This window comes from Channa argus, chromosome 15, assembly GCF_033026475.1.
Source record: "Channa argus isolate prfri chromosome 15, Channa argus male v1.0, whole genome shotgun sequence".
Lineage (NCBI taxonomy): Eukaryota > Metazoa > Chordata > Actinopteri > Anabantiformes > Channidae > Channa > Channa argus.
The window spans coordinates 2736549-2761220 of NC_090211.1; the positions used below are offsets into that span (position 1 = coordinate 2736549).

A 24672-nucleotide genomic window follows, 5' to 3' on the forward strand; every position below is an offset into this window, starting at 1 on the left:
ATTGGTTTTCTAAATGCAATATAGCAGGGCTTTAAGGAAGGTGTTAAGCCAGAAGTTTATCAATATGTATTTAAAATTTTTAACATACTTTATAGTGTTTTTCTTCTTTACATACTGTATTCTATACTTTCTGCAGATGGCTTTGGGATCTTGAGATTTCATAAATGTAATCTATCTTTACTTTACACTTTGGTTTGTCAAAAGATTTTTTGTTTGAAGGTCATTAACTTGGTCTTAATTTTAGCTCTACATGGCATTAAAAATTCCTCAAAAGGAGCTGAATCTGTCCTTTTCTTACTAGCGTATACACTATATAGTATGTACTGTAATTGCAGTTGTTCTTTCCCCTTGTCTCTGTCCAGTTTCCATATCTCCCTTAGTGCCCAGGGGCAGAATATTCTGTCAGCGCTGGTGTTCAGCACTCTGCTGTGGCTCTCCCTCATCCTTGTGCTTAGGTTGTGCCTGAAGCTGCTGCTTTCCTACCACCAGTGGATGTTTGAGCAGCATGGTCGCATTTCTAACACCACTAAAGTCTGGGTGGTAAGCCATGCTTCTCCTTGGTACCACAGCTTCCTCTTGTGGCCGTTCTGCAGAGGTTATTAAGGACATAGATATGGACATAACATGCTGCTTTCACAATTTTAATTTTTACTTATGCTCAACATAACATAAAAAATGTTAAAATATATGTTGTTATTTACATGTAGTGTCATTTAAAATTGTTAATGAAAATGATACAAATCTCTGTTTTGATCTGTTTTTCTTAGACCCTTTTAAGGTTGTTATCAAGCAGGAAGCCTCTGTTGTACAGCTATCAAACCTCCCTACCGCACCTCCCTGTTCCTGCCATCAAAGACACACTAAGCAGGGTGAGTGCAAAACACAAAAAACACACCAGGATGCTTGCTCTGACAGTTATTTTTATGGCTTATCTTCTCTGCAGATCTCTATTTATGTAAATTGTGTGTGTCTCTGTGTGTGTGTGTGTGTGTGTGTGTGTGTGTGTGTGTGTGTGTGTGTGTGTGTGTCTCTATGTGTCTCTTGCTTCAAATTTTTTTTCTCTCAGTACCTGGAGTCAGTGCGCCCTCTGTTGACCGATCTAGAGTTTACGCGGATGACTAAACTGACCAATCAGTTTGAGTCTAGCTTGGGAAACCGTCTCCAACGCTATCTGAAACTAAAAGCTCTGTGGGCCACCAACTATGTAAGTGTATTTAACCACACAAATAGAGCTGAAACAATAAGTCAAAGGTAGGTTAGTGTAATCAACCATTTTGTCAGTCAGTCAAAAAAAATCTGTGATCAAAATGCTACAAAGTGTCTCTTGGTATGTTGGCATAGACTATGGGGATTTTTTTTTGCTGTTTTCTGATATTTAGTACATCATTACATTTCATTAGACAGCCAGCTTAATAGAGAAAGGAGTAGAGGTAAGGTGACAGGAAATTAAGCATTATGTAAGTTCCCAACTGTTTTAACAGATACAAGATCATGCTGGGCCTAAATAATATGCGGAATTAAACTGCTCCTTGTTTGCATAGCTGAAGTCATTTTACAACCGTTTAAGAAATGTTTGGACTTGCAGCTTTTCTGAAACAACATTTATCTCTTCATCAAGTTCACTAACTTTTAAAAGCAAATGACTGTGTAAAGTGATAACCTGTTGCATTTCCATTCATATACATTTTGATGTGTTATTTGTGATTTATACATGTTTTGTCCTTTTGTTCTGAATGACCAGAAGAATAAATTCATCGCGTTTATTGTTTAGGTGAGCGACTGGTGGGAGGAATACATTTACCTGAGGAGCCGAAATCCCATCATGGTCAACAGTAACTACTATGGCATGGTAACCAGCTGCCAGCTGTCTTTCTAAATAGAATACAACAACTAGCTTCAGCTTCCTATTGTTCCTTAACTGGTTATTACAATTATTAGAGTTAGAATGAAATTTCAGATTACTGTCCTTTTGCTCTCATTGTATGTCTTAAAAAAGAAATCTTGACATCTTTTTTTGTTTGAATTTCCTGTGTGTGTGTGTGTGTGTGTGTGTGTGTGTGTGTGTGTGTGTGTGTGTGTGTGTGTGTGTGTGTGTGTGTGTGTGTGTGTGTGTGTGTGTGTGTGTGTGTGTGTGTGTGTGTGTGTGTGTGTGTGTGTGTGTGTGTGTGTGTGTGTGTGTGTGTGTGTGTGTGTGTGTGTGTGTGTGTGTGTGTGTGTGTGTGTGTGTGTGTAAGGACTTTTTGTATGTCACACCAACCCCGGTGCAGGCAGCCAGAGCAGGAAACACGATTACTGCCCTGCTGCTCTACCGCCGCAAGCTCAACCGGGAGGAGCTAAAACCAGTAAGATTAAATACAATTTTACAAAATTATGAATTAATGCCTTGAATGTGTTTTATGAGATGACGTGTTGATAAGGGGTTGCCAAGTTTCCTTAACAGTCAAACAAAATTAATCATTTAGTTGATCTGTGTTTACAAGACTTACTAGGAATGCTGAACATCTTTTACGCTGTGTGAAAGGATGTTTAGCAGAAACAGTGAAAACAAGCTGAGATCTAAAGGGATAAAAAGATTATAAACATACACACAACCTTAATATGTTGGTTGCGGCGCAATTTCCCTCAGGGTAATAATGGTGAATGTCTTATAAGAGTTTATATTATAAACTCATTAATTTCATTCTATGTTAAACATGTCTGACTGCAAAAAATTAGGCATCCTTCAGAGCACTTGAGTAAAAACTTGAAAATTGACCACATAGATTCAGCAGCTCAACTGTCTGTTTTTGTGTGTAACAACCCGTTGTTACAGGCGTATATATCTTCCTCAGGGGTTCACCGTTGTCTTATAAACTGCTTTGTACATTGCACTGGAATTACAGCAGCAATTATTATACAGCAATTATAGCAGCTCCCCCACAGGTGTATGAGTGTGTGTGTGACTGTGACTGGGTGAATAAGAAGCAGTGTAAAGTGCTTTGAGTGCCAATAGGTAGAAAAGCACTATATAAGTGCAGAACATTTAGCTCGGCCCTGGGTCAGCTATCTGACACCATTAGCAATCAGCAGAGCAGGTATCCTGTTCACACTGTTGCAGGGGACTTTTTCCATGCTGATTTAAAGTCAGTGCCCCCAAAATTCCACCACAAGATGATAAAGTTGTCCTAAATTTCTCTAAAGTTGGCCACTCTATTCAAAATGAATGAGGAGGCCAAAATTTTTGAACAAACTCTTCTAATGCACTCCAGTACAAGTCCACCACCCATGTTGACCTCAGTAATAAACAGGGAGTAAAATTATCACCTTTCTGACAGTTTCAACTTAAAAGCTGAAAAATTGTTACATTGGAAAATTAGAGTTCACTAATATTGTATTTGATTTAACCATTATTCTACTTATGCTCTAATAAGGGTAAATAAAACCTGCAAAAGATAATAGAAATACAAAAGTGTGTACTATAGATGTTTCCAAACTCTTTCTTGCCACTGTATAGATATATAATACATAAAAGTTGAGTCCCATTCTTATTTCTAGCTGGTTGCATGACTCCTTGGCAGACTGTGGATAACATTTACCATGTGTCTGCTAAAAAGGGGTGAAAAGTAAGATGTGAGATGATAAGATGTGTTATATTGCAGAGGTTCTCATTCTCCTCTTAGGTGGAAAGAAGTTGGTTGTTTTCTGTCCTGGACAGTGTAAAACCATAGCTAATACAATCTTTGGGGCAAAACAGGACAATCATAAGCAAATGTAGGTGGATATCCAGTGGATTCTACTTTAGTCCTGCATTATGTTTCTCATTTTCAATTCAGCTCTGCCTAATACTCTACAGATTGAGCTGTAGACGGACAGAAAAAGAGAAAATCTTATTTCTAAGTAGTTTAGCTGAGAACAAGAGTTGATGAAAGACCAGTGTGATAATTCAGTATTTCAAGTCTAAACTTCGTTAGCTCATTAAGACCTGAGGTGCCATCTAAAATGCCTTCTAAAACCTAATGGGTTGCTCAAAAACAGATTCCTAAAACTGTTACCATTTGATTACTCGTCAATACCAAGTACTGTATTATAAAGTTATACTCTAGTGTAAGTTGCTGGACAGTAAAATCCTTATCAGTCCATTGCAGTTAAGTACGTCACATTAGAACGGAAATTCTTGGATGTTCTGCCAAAACAAATACAGCGGTGACCAGTGTTTAATAAACAGAGCAACCCTTTCTGAAAAAACAAAAAGAAAACGACAAAGCACATATTTGGGGTGATCCATCCTTAATGGAGAAGCACAGACAACATGGGCTGTAGAGTCTTCACGGGAACATGAAGGTAAAATTGCTGTAAAACAAGGTCAACTTCAGGTGATGTTCTAGTTACTATATATAAGCTTGTTTTTGCAGATTTCAGCTGCGAATATTAAATAATTTTTAAAATAATCTTGAGAAACTGCTTTAACTGCTTTAAAACTGCTTTAAACCACATTTTTCACCTCTGCATACCGGCTGAGGTATGGTCGCGAGTACGAGTACAAAGAGACAAAGACAGTTTTTATTATAGAATGATTCTCAAAGTAAGGTCCTTGGACTCCCAGAGCTCCATTACATCAAGCCAGGGAGTCTGCACAATATCTTTAACCACCATTATCTTAACCACTTATCCTGCTCAGGGTCGTGCGGGGCTGGATCTTAACTGTCATAGGGTCAGAGGTGGGCTACACCTTGGACAGGTCATACATACACAGACAGACAACCATTTGAACTCACATTCACACCTACAGGAGATTTAGACTTAACCTAACATGAATTCCTATAGACTGTGGGAGGAAACTGAAGTACCCATGCAGGCACAGGGAGAACATGCAAACTCCACACAAAAAGGCTGCAGCCAGCAGATAGGTGGCTGTGCTCCACTACTATTTTATTACGGTGCATTTTGTTTTATTTCTTCTTGTGTTATATATTTTGTTGTATTGTCTTCTACATGTACCTCATCAGTATAATATTATGAAAAGGTGTTAAAGCTATCTTGATCCTGCATATTATTGATCAATACAATAAATTATTATGTTATCATTTAATATTTCTGTGTTTTAGAGAGTGTGTCTTGTGTTAAATTCTGTATTTAACCTATTCTGGCCTGGAAATATATGTACTGCTGCAGTCTGGGTCTGTTTGTAGACAACTCTGTTAAAACTGCAATTAAAATGTGTGGTTGTTGGGATCTGCCTACACTTTACCTAATATATACAAATCCCAGGGTTGGTGGTTCGAGTCCTTGTTGAATTGTCCTTGTACATGACACTCCCGACATCATCTTTGTGCAGCTGTCCAACAATTTCACAATGGGGATCATAGAAGTGTAATTTAAAATTATTAACATTATCAATTAATATTATAACTATTGAATACATCATAATGCAAAGCTGCATGTTTCAAATGTTTATTATGTTCATATTAATAGTAAATGTGTGTGTATCTGTGTGTTAGAGTCGTGTTCCAGGCACCGTCATCCCATTATGTGCCGCTCAGTGTGAGAGAATGTTCAACACAACCCGTACTCCTGGAGCGGAGTCTGGTAATGCATGCACACACACACACACACACACACACACACACACACACACACACACACACACACACACACACAGCTGCAGATATTTACCTTTTTTTATTACATGGAATTCTGTCAGCAGATCCTTGCACATAGTCTTATATACTGTAAGAGATCATATCTTAATAAAAGCAACAAGTAAAATAATTGGAAGACAGCCAAAAACAGACACGAACGTCCTCTTCATTCAGACGATCAGTGACATTGTTAAGCTTCTTACCTCCACAGATGTTCTGCAGCATTGGCAGGACAGTGAGTTTGTGGCGGTGTACCACAAAGGGCGTTATTTCCGCCTCTGGGTGTACCAGGCCGGCCGGCTGCTGTCTCCCAGGGAGATCGAATACCAGATACAAAGGATCCTGGATGACCACTCACCACCACAAATTGGGGAGGAATATCTGGGAGCCCTTACTGCTGGAGACAGGTGGGGTTAGGCTCTGGTATATACTGTGTGTTTCTAAAAACTAGTCATTTGTATTAATCTACTCCTATTATATTGTGAGTTTTGCATATTCCTTGAAGCAATAGGTCTGGCTGATAAAGATATCAGGATATGTGTTCCTGAACCTGAGTTAGAAACACAGGGTGTTGCATGTGTAAACACTTGATGATACCAATGACCTCAGATCAAGCAAGCACAATGACTGTTTGTTTATTTTTATTGAACAATGCTATTTAGCTCATGGGTCACATGCAGGCTCATTTTTAGATCAGTTACAGAAAAACTTAAAAACAAGTACCAAGGTCAACAGAACAGTTTTGGCACAGTTTAAGCTCAACGGTTATGGCAAAATACCAGGAAAATCAGACAATGACAGGAAAACCACTGTGTTTTAGAAAGCCTATAAAGCCAACTGTTCTCAGTTTGGTGGCTTTGGTTCAGGAAGGTGGTTCAAGCCCCATCTGCATAGTAAAATGTCCATAAGCAAGACACTGAACCCCAAACTTTCATGTCTGTTCCTCATATGCATTCTCTATGGCTAAAAAGGGTCTGCCAGGTGATAGTGTCTTTTCTACACTCACTAAAATTGTCTTTCATGTGTGCTCCAGCACTGCAATATGTCATTCTGCTACCACTATAAACACATTACATCACAATACATCAAATTAATAGCAGCATAATCACTGTAAGGACATTTCCCGTCATCTCCAGTACCACCACTTGGTGGAATACTATTTTTTTTCTGGGGAGACTGCGGGGTTAAGATGGAGGTGTTGTCTGTGCCTGGAAGCAAGGTGCTGTTTTGCTGAAGCTGGTTCTCCAATTTCCTCCTGTACAGTCTGCACAGACTTACACAAGTCTCTGTCCCCATCCCTGAAGTTTCTCTTCTTGCTGTTGAGCAGCTCCTTCAGGTCTCTGGTGATTCAGAGTTTATTGTTGGGGAAGCACCTCACTGTCCTGGATTGATGGTGTTGTCCCCACAGAAGTTTGTGTACTTAGTACAGGTGGATGCCTCCTTCTCCTGATGAAAGCTTTCAGATGTTGATTTTGTAGCTTAGCGGTCACTGTGTAAATTATGTCACATGCTACATCAGGAGAATGTGGATGCATGGTCACAGCTAGCAGTTCAATGTCCAGGCTGCAGAGATGCTCCTTCACAGTAATATGTCCGGGATCTGTTGTTCACAAACACTGCTTTTTTTTTCACAAGCTGTTTTTTTAGCACTCCATGTGCAGTCAACCCATACAAATGGGGAAGCTGGGAATGGTGGAATGAGAGTCTGGAATATGCTCCTGAAGTCAAGTCAGTAGAGCACATAATGCTGCAATATCAATATTCCCACTGGGGTGTCATCCATTTTATTTGCCAGGAACGTCACATTTCCCATAATAACAGACTAAAGAGAGGCCTTAAACTTTCTCTTTTTAGCTTTCTGTTTGAGTCTGGCCCTGCATCCCCAGCATTGTCTGCTCCTATGTGACGTGACATAGTTTCCACGATGAGGTGAAAAAATGGGGGAAGAGAAAGTTTGAAGAAGTAGTCGAACACCTAGATAACAACCACAAAAACCACAAATACACTAAAAAAAAATAACGGGAGCTACTGCAGCAGGTTAAACGGGGCCATAACAAAGTTAATTTGCATACATGTTTAATTTTAAATGTATGTGGATGTCTGTATGAACTATATGATAGTGAGGCATCACAATATTGGTATTTAAATTGGTTCATACAGTAAACTGTTGTTAATTGAGGTTATTTTCTGTATTTAAAGGTTTATGCAGGGATGTAAGAAATAGTTCTGGCAGCAGTAAGAAGCCTCCCGTTTTTACCATGGTTCTATCAAAAAGGAAAATATGCAACAGCTGTGTTTTATACGCTACAAAAATACTAATGTATACATTTTTAAAAGCTACATGTGAAAGACTTAGACTGTTTTTAAGGCATATTTTTTTTTATCTTTCTCAACCATTTATGAAATTAACTACAATTAACTGCCATATATTAATTTGATTCCAAAATTTCTAGTCTTCTGAGATGACCAAACCTAGCATAAAACTAGGTCTGTAGATTTAATAACCTTCATGTGCTCTTTTTTTAATTGTCTTTTGTGATTACTTACTCTTACTTACATGTCTCTGCATGAAGACATTACATGGATAAATGGACTGTTGTTCTTAATGACCTATAAGTCTAAACTGCATCTCTGATTATATGTTACTCTCTTTTTAGGATTCCGTGGTTTCAGATAAGGAAGCAGTACTTTAGCTCCGGTGTCAACAAGAGGTCACTGGATGCTATTGAGAGGGCAGCATTCTTTGTAACCTTAGATGAAGAAGAGCAAGGCATGAGGGGAGATGACCCCGTAGGAAACTTGGATCGTTATGCCAAGTCCCTGCTTCATGGGAAATGTTACAACAGGTGAGAAGGGAAGAAAGACACAGATTTTCAAAAACCACTACTAGGAACTCTTGGTTGACATAACAAATCAGGATTTACATAGGTGAAAACCTGGGGCAAGTGAACTCTATGTTCGGTCTAGTAAAATGTGTCATGCAGTTGCCAGATTAGGCAATTTCAAAATTAATACTGCAGTGTTTCCCAAACATGTATGTCGCCTTGCTATTCATTTGCTCAAATCTTATTTCATTTTAGAGTTGATCACAAGTTGTTGATCTTAAAGTGTCTACGATCTCTGATTTCATTTGAACCACAAACCTGGTCGTGGCAGTATTTGATGTTGTCTTGCCCCTGATTACTAACTTTTGTTACTTGATCAGATGTGGTGGATCAAAGACGATAATATAAGGAACGTGTGACTTGGAAGTGGAGGTCTGTGGTTGCAAAGTAGTTTTGCCAACAGCGGTAGTTGGCGGTCAGAGTGATGACCTTATTATTGGCAGCAACCTCCTGAGTGCAGTATCTGGCTCAGTAGCTGAAATTGAAAATAGAAACCATCACGTAATTCAACAGTGATTTAAGGTAATATGAGAATCTGCAATGATTTCCCCTGGCTGAACACCCCACCCACTTCCTTTTAGCTGCTTTGGGTGGTAATGTGCTTTACTCTACCATGGATCTCATAAACCGATACTATAATGGAGGTTAATGAAGAGGACAGAAAGTACACAGCTTCTCCATCACCATTTGGACTTTATGAATACAGGAGGACTCACAAGAACAGTTCAATAGCAATTTTTTGAGAATGATGTTCAACATCTTTGGAACACAATTTGCTTTATCTCAATTATCTTCTGGTGTTTGCCCCAATGGAAGAACTGCCATTGGAGTTACTGGAGATGCTCAAAACCTTAAGCTGGGCCCCAAGGAATGACATTTTCTTCTCAGGTCAGTGACATTAATGTGCCCCAGGTAAATTAGTAGCAATCACACACCTCTTCAAGTCAGCCCTTATGCAGCAATGTTCCTTGTTTCTTCACAGTGAAAGATTACATCTTTCCTTTAATGTTTTGGCAGTCTTCTACAATAGGTTTTATTGAGGGCTGTCCCTTAATAGCCAAACCCCTGTTTGGGCTTACAACAGACAAAGATGGTCCACTTAGATAAGAAAAAAGGTGCCATCAACTTGAAAAAAAGCTTACTGCTGCTAACTTGACAAATGAGCGAAGGCAGGCATACCTTCAGCTGAAGCAAGGCCTGTTGTATCAGTTCCTTCTGGCCTACCCAAACTTCAGCAAATAATTTCTGCTCTTATTGGATGCGTACATAGGTTCTGAGTTGTTGCAGGGCTTTAGATGTGCTCCTTGTCATTGACCATTTCACAAAGATTCTGTACACCTCGTTATTTCCAAACAAATCTGCGAAAGCAGTGGCACATGAGCTGTGGCATAACTATTTTTGGATCTATGGCATTCCTGCATTCTGTGTCAGGAGGCCAACTTTGAGAGCACTCTGATTTCTTAGATATTTACCTGAGTGTGGCAGGTGTCCAAAAGTTTCATATGACACCCTGTTATCAGATGGAGAATGCCTCCTGTGTGAGGATGAACCAGACATTATTCAATTCAACTTTTTTACAATTTACAGAATAAAGATGTATAAAGAAAAGCCAACAATTCCCCCTTGAGCAAGCCCTAGGCAACAGTGGATAGGAAAAACTCCCTTTAAGTGAAGACACCTCCAGCAGAACCAGGCTCAGGGTGGGCAGCCATCTGTCTTGACCGGTTGGGGTGAGTGGAAAGTGGAGAGAGAAAAGAAAAAGGCAACAACAAAACATTGGGCAGATTGGTAGGACCAGTAGATGCACACTTGAAAACACACACCTCCAAAGCCTGGGACACCTGCAGAAAGGGACAGAGAGAGGGAGACAGAGAAGGAGAAAGAGGAAGGATTTAAGCCTAGTCTCAAAAAGTAGAGCCTGTGTCTGCTTCCCGAATCTGAACTGGGAGCTGGTTCCACAGGAGAGGAGCTTGATAGCTAAAGGCTCTACCTCCCATTCTACCTTTGGAAATTCTGGGAACCACAAGTAGGCCTGCATTCTGAGATCGAAGTGGTCTACTGGGATGATCTTTTATATATGAGGGAGCTTGACCATTTAGAGCTTTATATGTAAGAAGCAAGGTTTTAAATTAAATTCTAGATTTTATGGAAACCTATGGAGAGAAGCTACTGAAGGTGAAATATGATCTCTCACCAATTCCATTCAGCACTCTTGCTGAAGCATTTTGGATTAATTGTAAGTGTTTAAAGAAATTATTCCTGTACAGGTGGTCGCCTAATTTTTTTCAACTACTTTTGTTTTTTTTAAGTAGTGGTTTGATTACAGCTTCCTTGGGCCTGTGGTACATAGCCTGTTTTTGAAAATAGATTGATGATGTCTAATAGGAATGTGTCTATTAAGGGTAAAGCTTCCTTGAGCAGTCTAGTTGGAATAGGGTCTTGCAGACAGGTTGTTGGTTTAGATGAGGTAATAATTGAAGTTAGTGCAGCGAGATCTATGGGTAAAAAGCGTTCTAAGAGGGATTGGGGTTTATTGATGATTCTGTTGAAGATCTATCTGTAATATTTGGGGGAGGATCTGGTGAATTCTTTCTCTAATAGCTTCTTACTTTTGTGTTGCCTGCTTTAAGTTTAAGCCTCCTCTGATTTACTGGCTTCTTAGTATACACACACAACTTGTCCCACCACTGCAAGGACATTTCCAAGAACAAACTCACTGTGTCTTTCAAATCCTCTGGAGACTGAGAAGACACTTCTGTGTTTGTTGCTACAGCCAACAACAGAAGGATGTGGGCTTTGGTCTTAGCAATGCCATGTTGATCTTCTGCAAGGCTGCTGAACGAAATGTGTTGAAATCCGTTCTTAATATATAGCCTAATATAATATAGCCTAATAACCTAATGCATACTTTATGTGTACTTTAATCTGATTTTGAATGTTACATTTTCCAAACTCTTTATTCTGAAACCCCTAGAAAACTCCGAAAATGTCAATGTTATTTCCTTTAAACTTAAGGATTTTACTCAACACCCTCAAAAAGTCGTGATTGAGAAGGCGTATGGTCTCTTAAAATTCTGTGAAGTCTCCATAAACCTCATGTTGGGCCATGATGGGGACCCCTAGTGACCATATATGTTACTTCACAAGTGCTTTTATCCTGACTTCAATAGGATTTGGTTTGAGCACGGCACATTTTATTGTCTAAAACATGCACGTCACACCTGGGTTTACAGGTAGACATGCAAAAATCTTGCTGCAATAGTTAGCAGCATGAAAATGCTGCACCCTGCCTTCATGAACATGATAACGGACAGAAATGCCAGTTTAAGATTAGATCTCTGAGTTCCTTTTATTCTTTTTTTAATCGTAAAATCAGGCAACCATTCCAAAGTCACATCGTGGCCAATTATTAATTATGGTTGCTGGCTCATCTGAAACGCTGATGTCCTACTGTAAGATAAACTACAACGCTATTCCATAAATCTATTGGTAAACTTTAACTGAAGTGATCCAAATAAAATATTTTTTATCTAGTACTCAGACTTACCTAATTTTTTTTTTTTTTTTTTTTTTTTACATCTGCTTAAAATGTTATTTTATTGTATTCACCTACATTTTATCTTAATTTAAAGCCATTCATATACATTTTATTAGATCAATAAATATTCATTTATATATATTGTGTATATACCTTTTGTTTATTATTTTGGTGACATAGGACAGAGAATTCCCTGTCTTTGATATGTGACTGATTATTTCATTTGTTTCGGTTGATCAATGATGAACTGCTTTTTAACTGATCACTTATAACTGATCTGGTGCTCTACAACAAGGACAACTGATTAAATAATGTGCATGTTGCTACATCAATTTGTTGATGTCTTTTCAAATAGTAATATTGATAACTCGTATTGCTACTGGTGTGCAAAACTTGCAAAGAGGACAATATTCAGTTTGTCCACTATTATTAGTTTAAAAGCAATGGATCCAGTGATATACTGTACAATATATCAGTATACTGTGCAATATATGTACAGTACACTCATCACAGACATCAGTGTCATGGAAATATAGATCTTTAAATGGCACAATGATGGCCTGAACAGTAAAATAATGACGAGACAGCAGGAATGGGGTAGGCTTTGGGCAGGCTCCATTGTCACTCTATGTACAGGAGTAAGGAAAGGAAAACAAAAACACTAATGCTCATGGCAAGAAGCTATTATTAGAGATTAGAAAGGAAGGGGATTTTAAAAGGTGTGGTCCTGCTCCTGAACCTTACATAATATCCTCCCTAAAAAGTTTGAGCGATTAAAGCGAAAAAAAAAATAAATAAAAAAAATAATAATAAAAAAATAAAGGCTTATCATATCAACATGCGGACAATGATCCGCTGTGGCGACCCTGAACTCACTTGATAAGCAAAAAGGTTAAATAAAATTTGCTGTAAACAGCTGCAGACCATTCAGAGTGGGCTTGTTACCTATGTCCTACAATACATAGTTAAGACCACCAGGGGTAAAGTTGTGGCTGATCAATGCATTAAAAAAACAGAGAAACCCTTTTGGACACACTGTAGTTTGCCTATAGAACCAGTGGGGGGTGCAGAATGCCAACAACCCTTCTCAATCTCAACTATAAGAGCCTGGAAGGGAGAGGAAATCATGTGAGGCTGCTGTCAGAGGGCCTCACTTTAAGAATGAAGAGTTATTATATAGTAATATACACTACTGACTGTATCAGCATGTTTGAGAATCCTCATATCTTGAAATTTGCTGACAATATAGTCACAGTCAGCTTTGTAAACAACATTACATAAATTAAATAAAAATGAAACCATAACAAACGAAACAATGAAATATCTTGTGTTCCTCTGGTGGATGACTAAAATGGTGCTGTGAATCCTTTCTTGAGTTGAATGCAACCAAAACTAAAGATATTTGTACAATTTTTAATGTACAGTACCAGGTTCTGTCAGCACTTTAATAAATAGCCAGACTGTAGAATCTTTTAAATACTTGAGGACTTCAATTGACAAACTGTCTTTTGTGCAAAATAAAAACATGTTTCAGGTTGACTGAACCCTGATATCATTCTCCTAGTTGATATTTTCATTCAAAGTTTCCTCACGTTTTGTATTATCTGTTGGTTTGACTCTCTCATTGTCAAGCAAAAATGTTCACCAAACAAAGTTGGTATAAAAATCATTGGAATCCAATCAAGCAGCCTGTCTGCCCTCAATTAATATATGGTAATAAATTAAGTACAGTCCATGCCTTCTGACACAGGCGTTCTCCCGTAGATCCCATCCACTGCAATGACAGTTCCATGTCTTGTTTGCTCTTTAGGGAGCCATAAGCTAGAAGCAAAAGTTTCCAAAGGGTGTAATGCAGGAATTGCCATTTGAAGACAATAAAAAGACTCGGTATGTCGCTGAGATGTAAAATCTACATGAAATTAAAAATGGTCCTGACATTAATCATGTCACTGATCCTCTGCTTCCAGGAACTGGTCAGTCATAAATCAAACCAGAAAGGAAGACAAAGGGAGGGTCTATTTGGGAATGGGGAAGCTGAAGACGCAAAGTCTACCAGAACCTTCTCAGTTTTAAGATACAATATTATGCTGAATGTTATTGTACATACAGCTCTTATTTAAGCATATTGATAAGGATTCGCAAACTAGCTTTCTATGTCAACACAAATGAAGAGTGGATTTTAGACCGCGAGGACAGAAATGATATCTTCGCTGCATGCCTCTGCTTGTTTAACAGGTGTTTTATTGAACTACCTTTTATTGGCTTATTTCTTGCAGAGCCTATTTTGTGAGAGCGTAGTTTTTCATCTCACCTGGGCTCCGACAGCTCTGCTCTAAGCCTTAAAGCCACAGAGATGACAGAGCACATCAATAACACTGTATTTACATTAATCTCTCTCTCCTCTAATATTAAGGGCTAATAAAATTACCACCAATGTGGTGGCACTTCTGAGTAAAAGGGGCCTTTTTCCTCCACCTCTAAGCTAAATTGCTCTTGCTATTGCACAGTCAGCCATTGTTTAGTATATTTTAAAAAGAACAATATCCCCTCTGTACTGTATATGCACAGATGTACACACAGTGAACACTCTACAAACTATCAATCTCTCTTTGGACTAGAACCCTTCATTAAGAGCCACATTCAATGGCTGAAATTCAACCCCATCTCCCAACCAGTGCCTACAACTCTGTTAAAATGGTAGCAGCTGCAGGAAAAATCTGTTTCTCAGGTTAAATGGTGACAACGGCTCCAGCATATCAGAGAATGAGCTTATTTTATGCAACTAAAATTATTTACCAAGAAACATGTACCACATGTATCCAAAAGAGGTCCGCTATATGTAGAAAAGACACAGAATGGTATAGGACTTAGACAATAGGTGAAGATTGTGAAGCGTGTGTGGTCAGCAACCATAACGAAGCAAGAATAACCCCCCCCCCCCGAAATAAGGTTAAAAAAACGAAGTTCAAAAAAGACACACAAAAAAGGTATATCAAGCTGGGACAGCATGATCCGCAACCTGGTGGAATACAAATGGAAGTGAATTGTACATGTTAAGGTGCTCATAGAAAGCTAACATCTGCTTTTGCTCTTTGTCTCACAGGTGGTTTGATAAATCTTTCTCCATTGTGATCTACAAGAATGGGAAGAATGGACTAAATGCAGAGCACTCCTGGGCTGATGCACCGACTGTGGCTCACCTTTGGGAGGTGTGTGTGTGTTCATGGGCTTGTGTTTTTCTCACAAATGTACAGTCCCTTCCCAAATTATTGGAACAGCAAGGCTTTTCCAATAAATTATACATTTATATTGGCTAAATGTGCATTATTATACATTAAGTTTAAGGTTAGGCCTGCACCCTTTTACTGTACATTAAATGGCATATAAAGGGACAAAAACTTAACTCTAAAATTAACATAATAAAGAGGCACTTGTACAAATGTCATTTTCACATTGTTGAAAAAGAAAAAACTGGTATAAATATGGGATGTTGGCCAACCACTATCACTATGAACTGAAAGTTCAAAGTAACTCTTTTCCACTATGAGACTCTCTTCTGAGAAATGGCTGTGTTAGAAAAATGTACTGAAAGAGAAACCAGCCCAGATAATGACATATTGCTCCCTGATTGAGTTAGCAGTCATCAGAGCTTGTTGTTAGACAAAATCAGAAACTGCACAAAAGCTATATTACAATCAGTATGTAACATACTATTAAATCTGTATTCATCCACCAGTGAAAGTTGAACTTTTTCATACCAACTGTAAGAAATATTAGGGGCGACTGTCCACCAATCTCCCAGTTGTTGGTTCAATCCCTGACTCCTCTGGTCACATGTTGAAGTGTCCTTGAGCAAGACACTGAATCCCAACTTAGTTGCTCCCGGTGAGTGTTGGCCAGCTGCATAGCAGCTCCCCCATCGGTGTGTGAGTGTGTGTGTGATTGTGAGTGCGAATAGGTGAATAAGAAGCAGTGTAAAGTGCTTTGAGTGCTAATAGGTAGAAAAGTGCTATATAAGTGCAGACCATTTATAACAGAATAAAATATAGATTTTCTTAGTATCAGACAACATAGAAAATATCAAAAGTGAATGGGTGCTTTGTTTAAAATTTGATATTTGTAAAGAGCACAACTGGGGTCTTTTGAGCAGTGGAAAGAATGTGTCATTTGATAATTCCTTCCCCCTCAGGAAGTGTTGTGTGCAAATGCTGCATGTCAACTCTCAATGACGTGTATGCCTGAGTTATAGTTGTGGTGAAGGAATTTTTTTTTTTTTTTTTTTTTTTTTCTTTCTTCAGATCCCATGCGGCAACTCCTAAAATTGTAGTCATGGAACTCGGTGTTATCATGTTATCACATCTATGTTTGTCTAGATGGCAGTGGAATTTTCCAAAATGACCTTTATGATCAGAAAAGTACCATCTACGTCTCAACTCAAGTCATTTGTTCGAGTCTCAGTAGTGTATCTAGAAAAAAATGGTTGGTACATAAAAAAGAATGGTTGGAGTCATTCTAAAGATGTTAACATAATCATGTGTCTTCCTGTTCCAGTACACCCTGGCCACAGATGCCTTCCAGTTGGGCTATAGTGAGGATGGTCATTGTAAAGGAGAGGTGGACCGCTCACTTCCCCACCCTCAGAGGCTTGGCTGGAACATCCCCTCAGAGGTAGATATTCCTTACACAATGTGTGGGCATGTATACAAGTGTATTGGTTGCAAACACTTCTCCTACACTTGTTGTGACGTTCACCCCCAGACAGCAATCAACAACATTTTTTGTATTTTGTTACCTGCACCTGCCTGTACACGCACACACAAGCCTGGTGACATGCAGAAATGTTCACGTTCCCGTGATACACATAAAAGGCTGCGTGATTATTTGCGATGCCAGTCTGTTCGTTTATGCAAAGTACATCGAACTAAATACATAAACAATGGCTTTCAGCTTGTCCCTTCAGGAGTTGCCACAGTGGAACATGTTTTCCGATGTTGATTTGGCATGAGTTCTTAGGCCGGAAGACCTTGCTGCCACCACCCGGTCACTTTATCTGGGCCCTTGGTAGCTGGGTGGGGCCACACTTGGGTGGGATTCGAACCCACGACCTTCTGCATCCCAACCCCATTCTCTACCACGATTAAATTATGCAAAATACTGCAATTTATTCAGATAAATTGTACTCATGTACTCATGTAAACGATTCGCTGGTTGTCTGCAGTTTACCCATTATCTAAGCTCCATAATACAGAGATGAGCAGTGAGTGTCTTATTAGGCATCGGTGGGAGAACGGTTTGTCCTGTCGCTGTGGCTGCTTGACAAATATAGGCTGTATGTTTGCTTGACTTTCTTGTGCTGTGATTGCACCTGCCTTGTTAATCAGGGCTATCAGTATTTGTTAATATAGACATGTGTATTCATGGGCTGCTGTTATGTTTTGTGCTCTTATGTAATAGCTGTGCTGGAACGTGGTATTACACTGGCCATATCGCTTTTTCCATGCAGTGCCAAAATAGTTATAAAAAAAATGAGATATGAAACAGTTTTCCTTGTGGCTCAACATTCGAGGCAGCTATAGCTTAAAGTCTCTCTCTTGTCTCCTGAAGTTGTCCAGTTTTTTAACATGTCACCTCTAAAGTCCTGATCATTGTCAGGCTGTTTTTATTTTACACTCAATCCACCTATGAATGGGATAAGTTGTTTTATTTATCATGGCATCTGGGCTTCTGTGTATATATTTGGTGTTAGGTCAGCTATAAATAAACCTGTAAGCGTTTTGCAAGAGCCCCAAAAGGCTGCAAACAGCAGCAGCAGATCTGACTGAAACAGAAATATTCATCGGGCAAATATGTCTTAAGTGAAACTGAAACTAACACAAAGTGGCCTGACAGCACAAAAAATATATTTGTTCAAAATATATATTTGTTCAGAGGATGATATTTGCAAAGCAAATTCAGGGAACAGCACAAAACTGTCTTTGATGTATTGCACACTGTGATTTCTGCATTTTACTTTTTGCAGCATGTTCTGACCTCTACATCCTCCACACAGCCTCTTGCCCTGACCAAACAAAATTTTCCCTCATAAGTGAAATTGCGTCTCACATGAACTATTTCCGGATGTGCCTACAGTTGTGAAAGAGCAACTGAAGAAAATTTCTGGACCTAATGTCATGGCAAAAGTGACAATATCTGGTCTTAGACACCTCAAGTGTAATTAGTAAAGAAGCTTCAACATCCATTATGTCTTTTAAGGTTTTATTATCTTGCAAGAGAGAAGCACATCGACAGAGTTTCAAGTCTTCATCCAATACAGTTCTAAATTCCTACGTCACACATTAGTTTTATAACCTTCTGTTGCTGGACAGAACATTCTCCACCCTCAGGCTACTGCCCCCAGCCCTTATCTCCTTTTATGGAAACCTTTTCCCTTTTCAGCACTTTGATAAGCACCTGTGAGCATGGAGTGACTCTGGGTCACTACAGTGTGGGATGGTCTGCTGTTAGACAATAACTGACCTTGGAGCAGTTCTGCAAACACTTTAAAACAAAGCATGTTCAAACTTTCTCTCATATACAACATTTTAAACAAAAAATCTTCACTTTACAATCTTACAATCTATTGCCTTTCTCATTGTATTGTCTGTGATAAAATTACTATTTTCGAACTCATTTTAATTGGCTAGTGGTAAAATATTATAAACTGTTAATACAGAATGATTGGCGCCACCATGTTCTGACATTAATTTATCATGGCACTTTAAACATATGGTAATAAGAACCGGATGGAATAATTATTGTAGTTACAACTGTAATCATGTGTTCTGCAGCTGTGTAATATTTTTGTCTTCTGTTCTGTCTCACTCTCATGTCACCAAATATAAAAACATGTAGGTGAGATGCTTTAATTTCTATTTAAATTAAATTATCAAGCTCTGGCAGGAAGTTGTGCTATTTTTCCTCTTTCCCTCATGTCCCATTCTGTATTGAAACTGCTCTAATACTAGCTGTAGTTGAATTGGAGCAGACCTGGACATCAAACATAAACCGCAAGCCCGGACTCATCAAACACATCTGGATTTAGTTCCATTCCCACACTGACCAAAGGTAGAATGCAGCTCCTATAAACAGAAAGTCATAACATTGCACTAGCACAGCTACATAATGAGGAACATACAATAACATTAAGTGAGAACAGAACTAAGTTGCACATAAAATTATTAGCTCCCACTGCTAACTTTCCTTATTGACACAGCGGGATTTTCACTTTTCCTTTATGTCTAGGTCTGGGTCTCGAACAGGTAACTTTGTGAACTACTTCGGTCCAAGTATTGAGTTATTTAAAAATGCCTTGTCATTGAATATCTTGCCATGCTATTGATGCTATTGCATGTCATGTCTGCACTAACCATATTAATACATTACTGACAAAACATGTGTTGAAGCTGTTGTCCCCATGGGAATATGTGCAGCTTCTTAATGAGTAACATATTGGCACACACAACCAAATGCAAAAAAATTTAATGGGCGCTGTGAAACCATGCTGACTTCACTTTCACTTAACTTCTGTATTTCTGCCTCTTCAACAGATAAAAACATGAAATGAAAACTAACCTTAAACAGCTAGTTTTGATGAGAAATTGCAGCATTTGCCCTATTGCTTATTCATTTTTTTTTTTATGAATTGACCCATAAAAAGAACAAAAATAATAAAATTGTGGCATTGTAAGAAAAGTGGCACTGTAAGTGTAAGTTTAATTGTCGTCATCATCAACATCAGAGATTATCAACATTAATTTGTCTATCGAATGGCTTTGGGTAAAGCTGTACTCTGCCTGGTTTTAAATGTAATGGCCTCTTAATCACGATCAATCTTTACCTCTCTTGTAACATGGGTGGTGTTCTGCCCACTTACGCGTTCACATTTTCGCAAAAAAATTACAGAATCTATGTATATCTGTATATTAATTAGTCTGCCAGGGTTAAAAGGGACGTTATGTGTACTTGTTGCCATTTTAATAGAGAAATCTCTCATTTCGTTACCTATTGATTTTAAGAAAATGTAAACACTAATTCATTTATATAAAAACATTTTTTTTTTAAGTATCTTTATTAATGGAGAAGCAGATTTACAGGTTTTCAAATTAACATTTACCTAAGCATAATATAGGTTCTGGATTTTAAAAACTGCATAATTCAGCATTGTAACAGAAATGCACATAGTACATCGCACTGGTCGTTACCTGGAAGAAAAAGTGTAAACTCAAAAAAACAAGACAAACAATATGTTCCTTGCAAATTAAGCCGACTGCTTTACTGGCTAATTCAGTGAAGAAATATGTATTTGATATCTAGTTAAATGTCCGACATTCAGCCTTAGCCGTTCTTATTTTTCTAAGTTAGGTGCATGTTGTCTTCCTCGTGCTAAAGTCAAAAAGGGGTGAAAAGGGGGTAACTTGATATGGCACCACTTGAAGCTGTGTGTTGTTGTACTCTTCAAAATAAAATTCAACCTAAATTAAACTGATTTACAAAATGTTGTAACAATGTAAAAAAGTTACTAGGTCTGGTTAAAGTGGTTCAACATGTGATGTCTGGGGACAGAGTATGGTTCACATACGTGAGGTGTGTCACTTCTTTAGAGTATAAAAGCATCGACTAACATGGTTAACTTCCCTCTTTTTTTTTTTTAAGAATAATCTGAATAAAAGTGCAATAAGTTAAATACAATCTGAAAAAGCCATATGTAAAGTGAAATGTTCAGGCATAACTAGATGAGCAAGTTGCAAAAGAACCCTTTTAAGTTTTGCAACCAAAAAATTTAAACCAGTCTCATTATGCAAAAATGTTTGCCTAGATGGTTACACTCAGTGTGGGGAACATTCCCACTGCCACTTATTCCTTCCACTTATTTCAATGCGACACCTCTCTCTGGTTCACAATTGTATCAGTTAATACAAACATTAATCTGTGACATTAATAAGTAACCAAACAACTTTTAAATGATTTAAGCTTGAAGGTTATTTCCACCAGGAAAAGTCCCCCAGTTTCACTGCAGGACAATGGGAGCTATTCGGACTATTCACAAAAGAATATTGTGTTTGTCTCTGAAAGAGAAAGTGGAAAACAGGGATTGGGTCTGTTTTTCTAAACTGAAAAAATAGCCAGTCACACCCTGAAGCAATAACAACAACAACAACAAAAATGCCAGGTCACTGAAATCATGAGCATTGTATTAAAGAACAATAGTTGAGAGGATGAAAAGTGGCCTGGCAACCAACCATTAAACCAAACAGTTATAAAGTGGGGCAACAAAATTAAGATTTCTGTATGAAACTATAGCAGGAGTTGCTTCTGACATCCAAAGCACAGTTTCATCAGTTATTTGTAATTGGATTAACATACCCACATTAACAAAATCTTACTGTGCATTTATGAAAGCCTTAATTCAATTCATAGGTAAATGCTCTGGACTAATTAAAGTGATCCAAAAAGAGAAAGAGGAGTCTGCCCTGTGTTTGTTAGATTGTTGCATCAGTTAGCAACAGTTAGTTAGATTTTGTTTTTTGTCTGAAAAAACTAATTTGTTAATTTCGTTAAGTTCAACATAGAAACACACACGCTCATGAGTTTGAAAGCAGAAGGGGACAATGGAGTTCATAGTATATGAAATATAAAAACAGTCTGTTGTCTATGAAGTAAATATACATTACTGTGAGTGAGAGAGTGCTCTTAATCTTTTTCCTGTTTACTCTGCTGGTTGCTGTCTCCTGGCTCTAAATTCTTTGGATAATGTCCTCCCTTTTGCTAAGTATTGGTTAAACAAACAAAAATGTCAAAACATGTGTTTGCCTGTTGCTCTACTACAGTACGGTTGATGCTCTATTGTGTAGCTGTCAGACAAGACATACAAACAATAGAGAAATGATTACTGTGAATATGTGTGTAGCTAACATTCGTTGTAAGGCTAATGCTCTAGTACTAACATGCTGATGTTGCCACGGGCACAAACACAGTGATGACATCTTATCACAATGCTTTTGACTTTAGCATAAAAATTTTATTACCAACTTTATTCCATTTTTGAAGTTTTTTTTTTTTCCTGTCAGGTTCAGGCTCAGATTTGCAGCTCCCTGGCTGTTGCACAGGCACTGGCAGATGACGTGGACTGTCATGTGTTCCCCTTCAGAGAGTTTGGAAAAGGACAGATCAAGAAGCTCCGCATCAGCCCTGATGCATTTATTCAGATTGGCTTACAGCTGGCATACTACAGGGTAACATTTAGTCACGCACACGGCCAAAACAAACACACAGTAGCCTGGAGGCGAATATGTAGAGGTGCGATTGTAGCACAAATATATTCAATACTTTATTTATGGAATTTAAGATCAGTCTTAAACTAACTAATCCGTTAATAAAAGCCTTTGTAGAAAATAGGACTTTAACTTTGAAAGTTGAAAAAAGTCTTGACTACCATCACTGCAGTCATGTTTATCCACAGTTTGAGGGAGTTCCCTCCCTCAAGGGCAGCATCACTCAACAATATGCATCCAAAGGTGTGTTTAATGGCTCCATCACAACTTAAGCATGTCTTGTTATCATTAAGATAATAATCATTCATTGAAGCCAAGGAACGGGCAATGGAATGCTTAGATAGTTCCAATACAGTTTCATTATGTAAAGTGTTATATTTGCCATTTGGTTATTATTCAGAAAACAACAAATGAGACATTTAACCTTTTAAGTGAGGACTATCTCTGGAGGCTTGCATATGAATCAAATACATATCAAATACATTTTTAATCCAGCTTTTCTAACACTGAATTGTAAATAGTTTTAATGTTTTATTCTCTATTATGTCCTTAGATTTTTTATGGTGCATTAACGCAACATAGGAACTTCTTATCATAAGTGCATTTGCAGACTGTTATTGAGTTAGGCTTCATAATTAGCTAAACTTGAAATAATATATTGAACTGCAATGCTTTCGTCTTGCACTCAAACTGCTACCGTCCCTCTTCTCTTACTCCAGGATCGTGGTGGCTTCTGCCTGACCTATGAGGCATCAATGACTCGTCTGTTCAGGGAGGGCCGAACAGAAACTGTACGATCCTGCTCCAACGAAAGCTCTGCCTTTGTAAAAGCTCTAGAAAGTGGAAAGGTAACTCATTCTCACCCATTTTAACGCCTAATGATATGACTTTTAAAAAAAGTATTATTTTGTGCCATAGAAATTTGGGATTTGATTAAATTTTACAGGGTTCTTGCTGATCCTTGCAAGCTATAAACTTCAATAATCTGAAGGCCCTAAAATGTTTTAAAACCTCCAAAAACTCACAAAAGGTCTTAAATATGATTTCAATAGGTTGTAAAATTATTAATCATGTTTAGGTTAAATTGCTTTCTTGTGAAGTGAGCACAGTAATTGAGTCGTGCTTTGTGTTGTGTTTTGTGGAAAACATTTACTTTAGATAAAGTAGTGCAACCTATAGTAATGCCCATAGTAGAGGGAGGCGTCTGCTTCCCATTAAACTTCAGTGTGCATGTGTCTTTATTTGTTACACCATTGATAATAATGCACAGGCAAATTTTGTCTTATTCTACCTCTGCTACTGCTTAAATTGTCTTTCTATGTTCTTGAGTGGGTGTCTGTGACAAGTTATCTGCATGTTCTCTTCTCTTATTACCAAAGCTCAGTGTAGGCTTTAAATTACTTGCTCTTACCGCTGCTGATCACCACTGGTGCTGGTCATTTATTATCACCAAGTGCAATCATCAGGCACTAGCTACTGTTATTCCACTGATTGTAAACCCTAAGATGTTATGAGGGTTTTCACTCTGATGGAAAATTGCTACAACTCAGAGTGAGACACCTTCTCTAGTAAAACTAAGAGCTGGTGCCACATGAGTTTTACAACCTCTCAGCAATGTTTCAGCTCTCAGCAATGTTTCAGCTTAAATTATGATTTTGGCTTCCAACATTAATGAAAACAAAATAATTGAAATAAAAAATAATTATTGCGCCATATTCAGCCGTTTCGAAAATATAAACATGCTTTGCCTGTTTTGTTGGTATTAAACACACTCATACATAAAGTTCATTAGACCAGTCATTTACAATGCATAAATTTTCTCATAATCCCATTAAATACATCTAAATCATCATATGCTTTCTCTAAATCAGAAAGCCTGTTCTACAGGGTTGAGTTCTTTCTGTCCTTTTATTACTGACATGCTTAAACTCGCTGCAACTCGTGAACTCGGTCATGCACTCTGTGACATTAAAACTGCACATGCCCAGAACACATGGAAGAAAATGTTTATTAAAGTCTTACAAAACGTATTGCATAAACGATATTAGATTACCTACTGTACTTACAGTTGCATAAAAAGGTTACATGCCATTTCAGTGTAAGGAGATTCAAACTGACCCTAAACCTACAGTAACATAATAACAATGCACCATCAGCTAGTAAAATTGTTCTTTATCGGAAGTGAGTAAAAATAAGGCCCAGAAGTGTATATAAAAAGGTTATAGTAAAACAGTAAACATTACAAAAGTGCAATAGTTTGCATACGTCCTTCATAAATTAACTTTAATTAATTTGTGTTGAAACAAGCTGTGCACCAACTA

The 24672-nt window shown here is 38.1% G+C and overlaps 1 protein-coding gene across 2 annotated transcripts in view; it reads left to right on the forward strand.

Annotated features, from left to right (window-relative positions):
• cpt1a2b (carnitine palmitoyltransferase 1A2b) overlaps positions 1-24672 on the forward strand; it is a 45651-nt gene that overhangs the window by 13662 nt on the left and 7317 nt on the right. Inside the window, exons 4-15 of one of the 2 annotated variants that reach the window (XM_067476868.1) lie at positions 363-540; positions 768-869; positions 1067-1204; positions 1772-1849; positions 2235-2342; positions 5478-5565; positions 5830-6025; positions 8276-8464; positions 15145-15250; positions 16593-16709; positions 22148-22312; positions 23071-23199. In XM_067476868.1, the coding sequence (XP_067332969.1) occupies positions 363-540; positions 768-869; positions 1067-1204; positions 1772-1849; positions 2235-2342; positions 5478-5565; positions 5830-6025; positions 8276-8464; positions 15145-15250; positions 16593-16709; positions 22148-22312; positions 23071-23199 (1594 nt within the window). The remainder of the gene's footprint in view (positions 1-362; positions 541-767; positions 870-1066; positions 1205-1771; positions 1850-2234; positions 2343-5477; positions 5566-5829; positions 6026-8275; positions 8465-15144; positions 15251-16592; positions 16710-22147; positions 22313-23070; positions 23200-24672) is intronic. The other variant, XM_067476869.1, reaches the window with a different exon arrangement.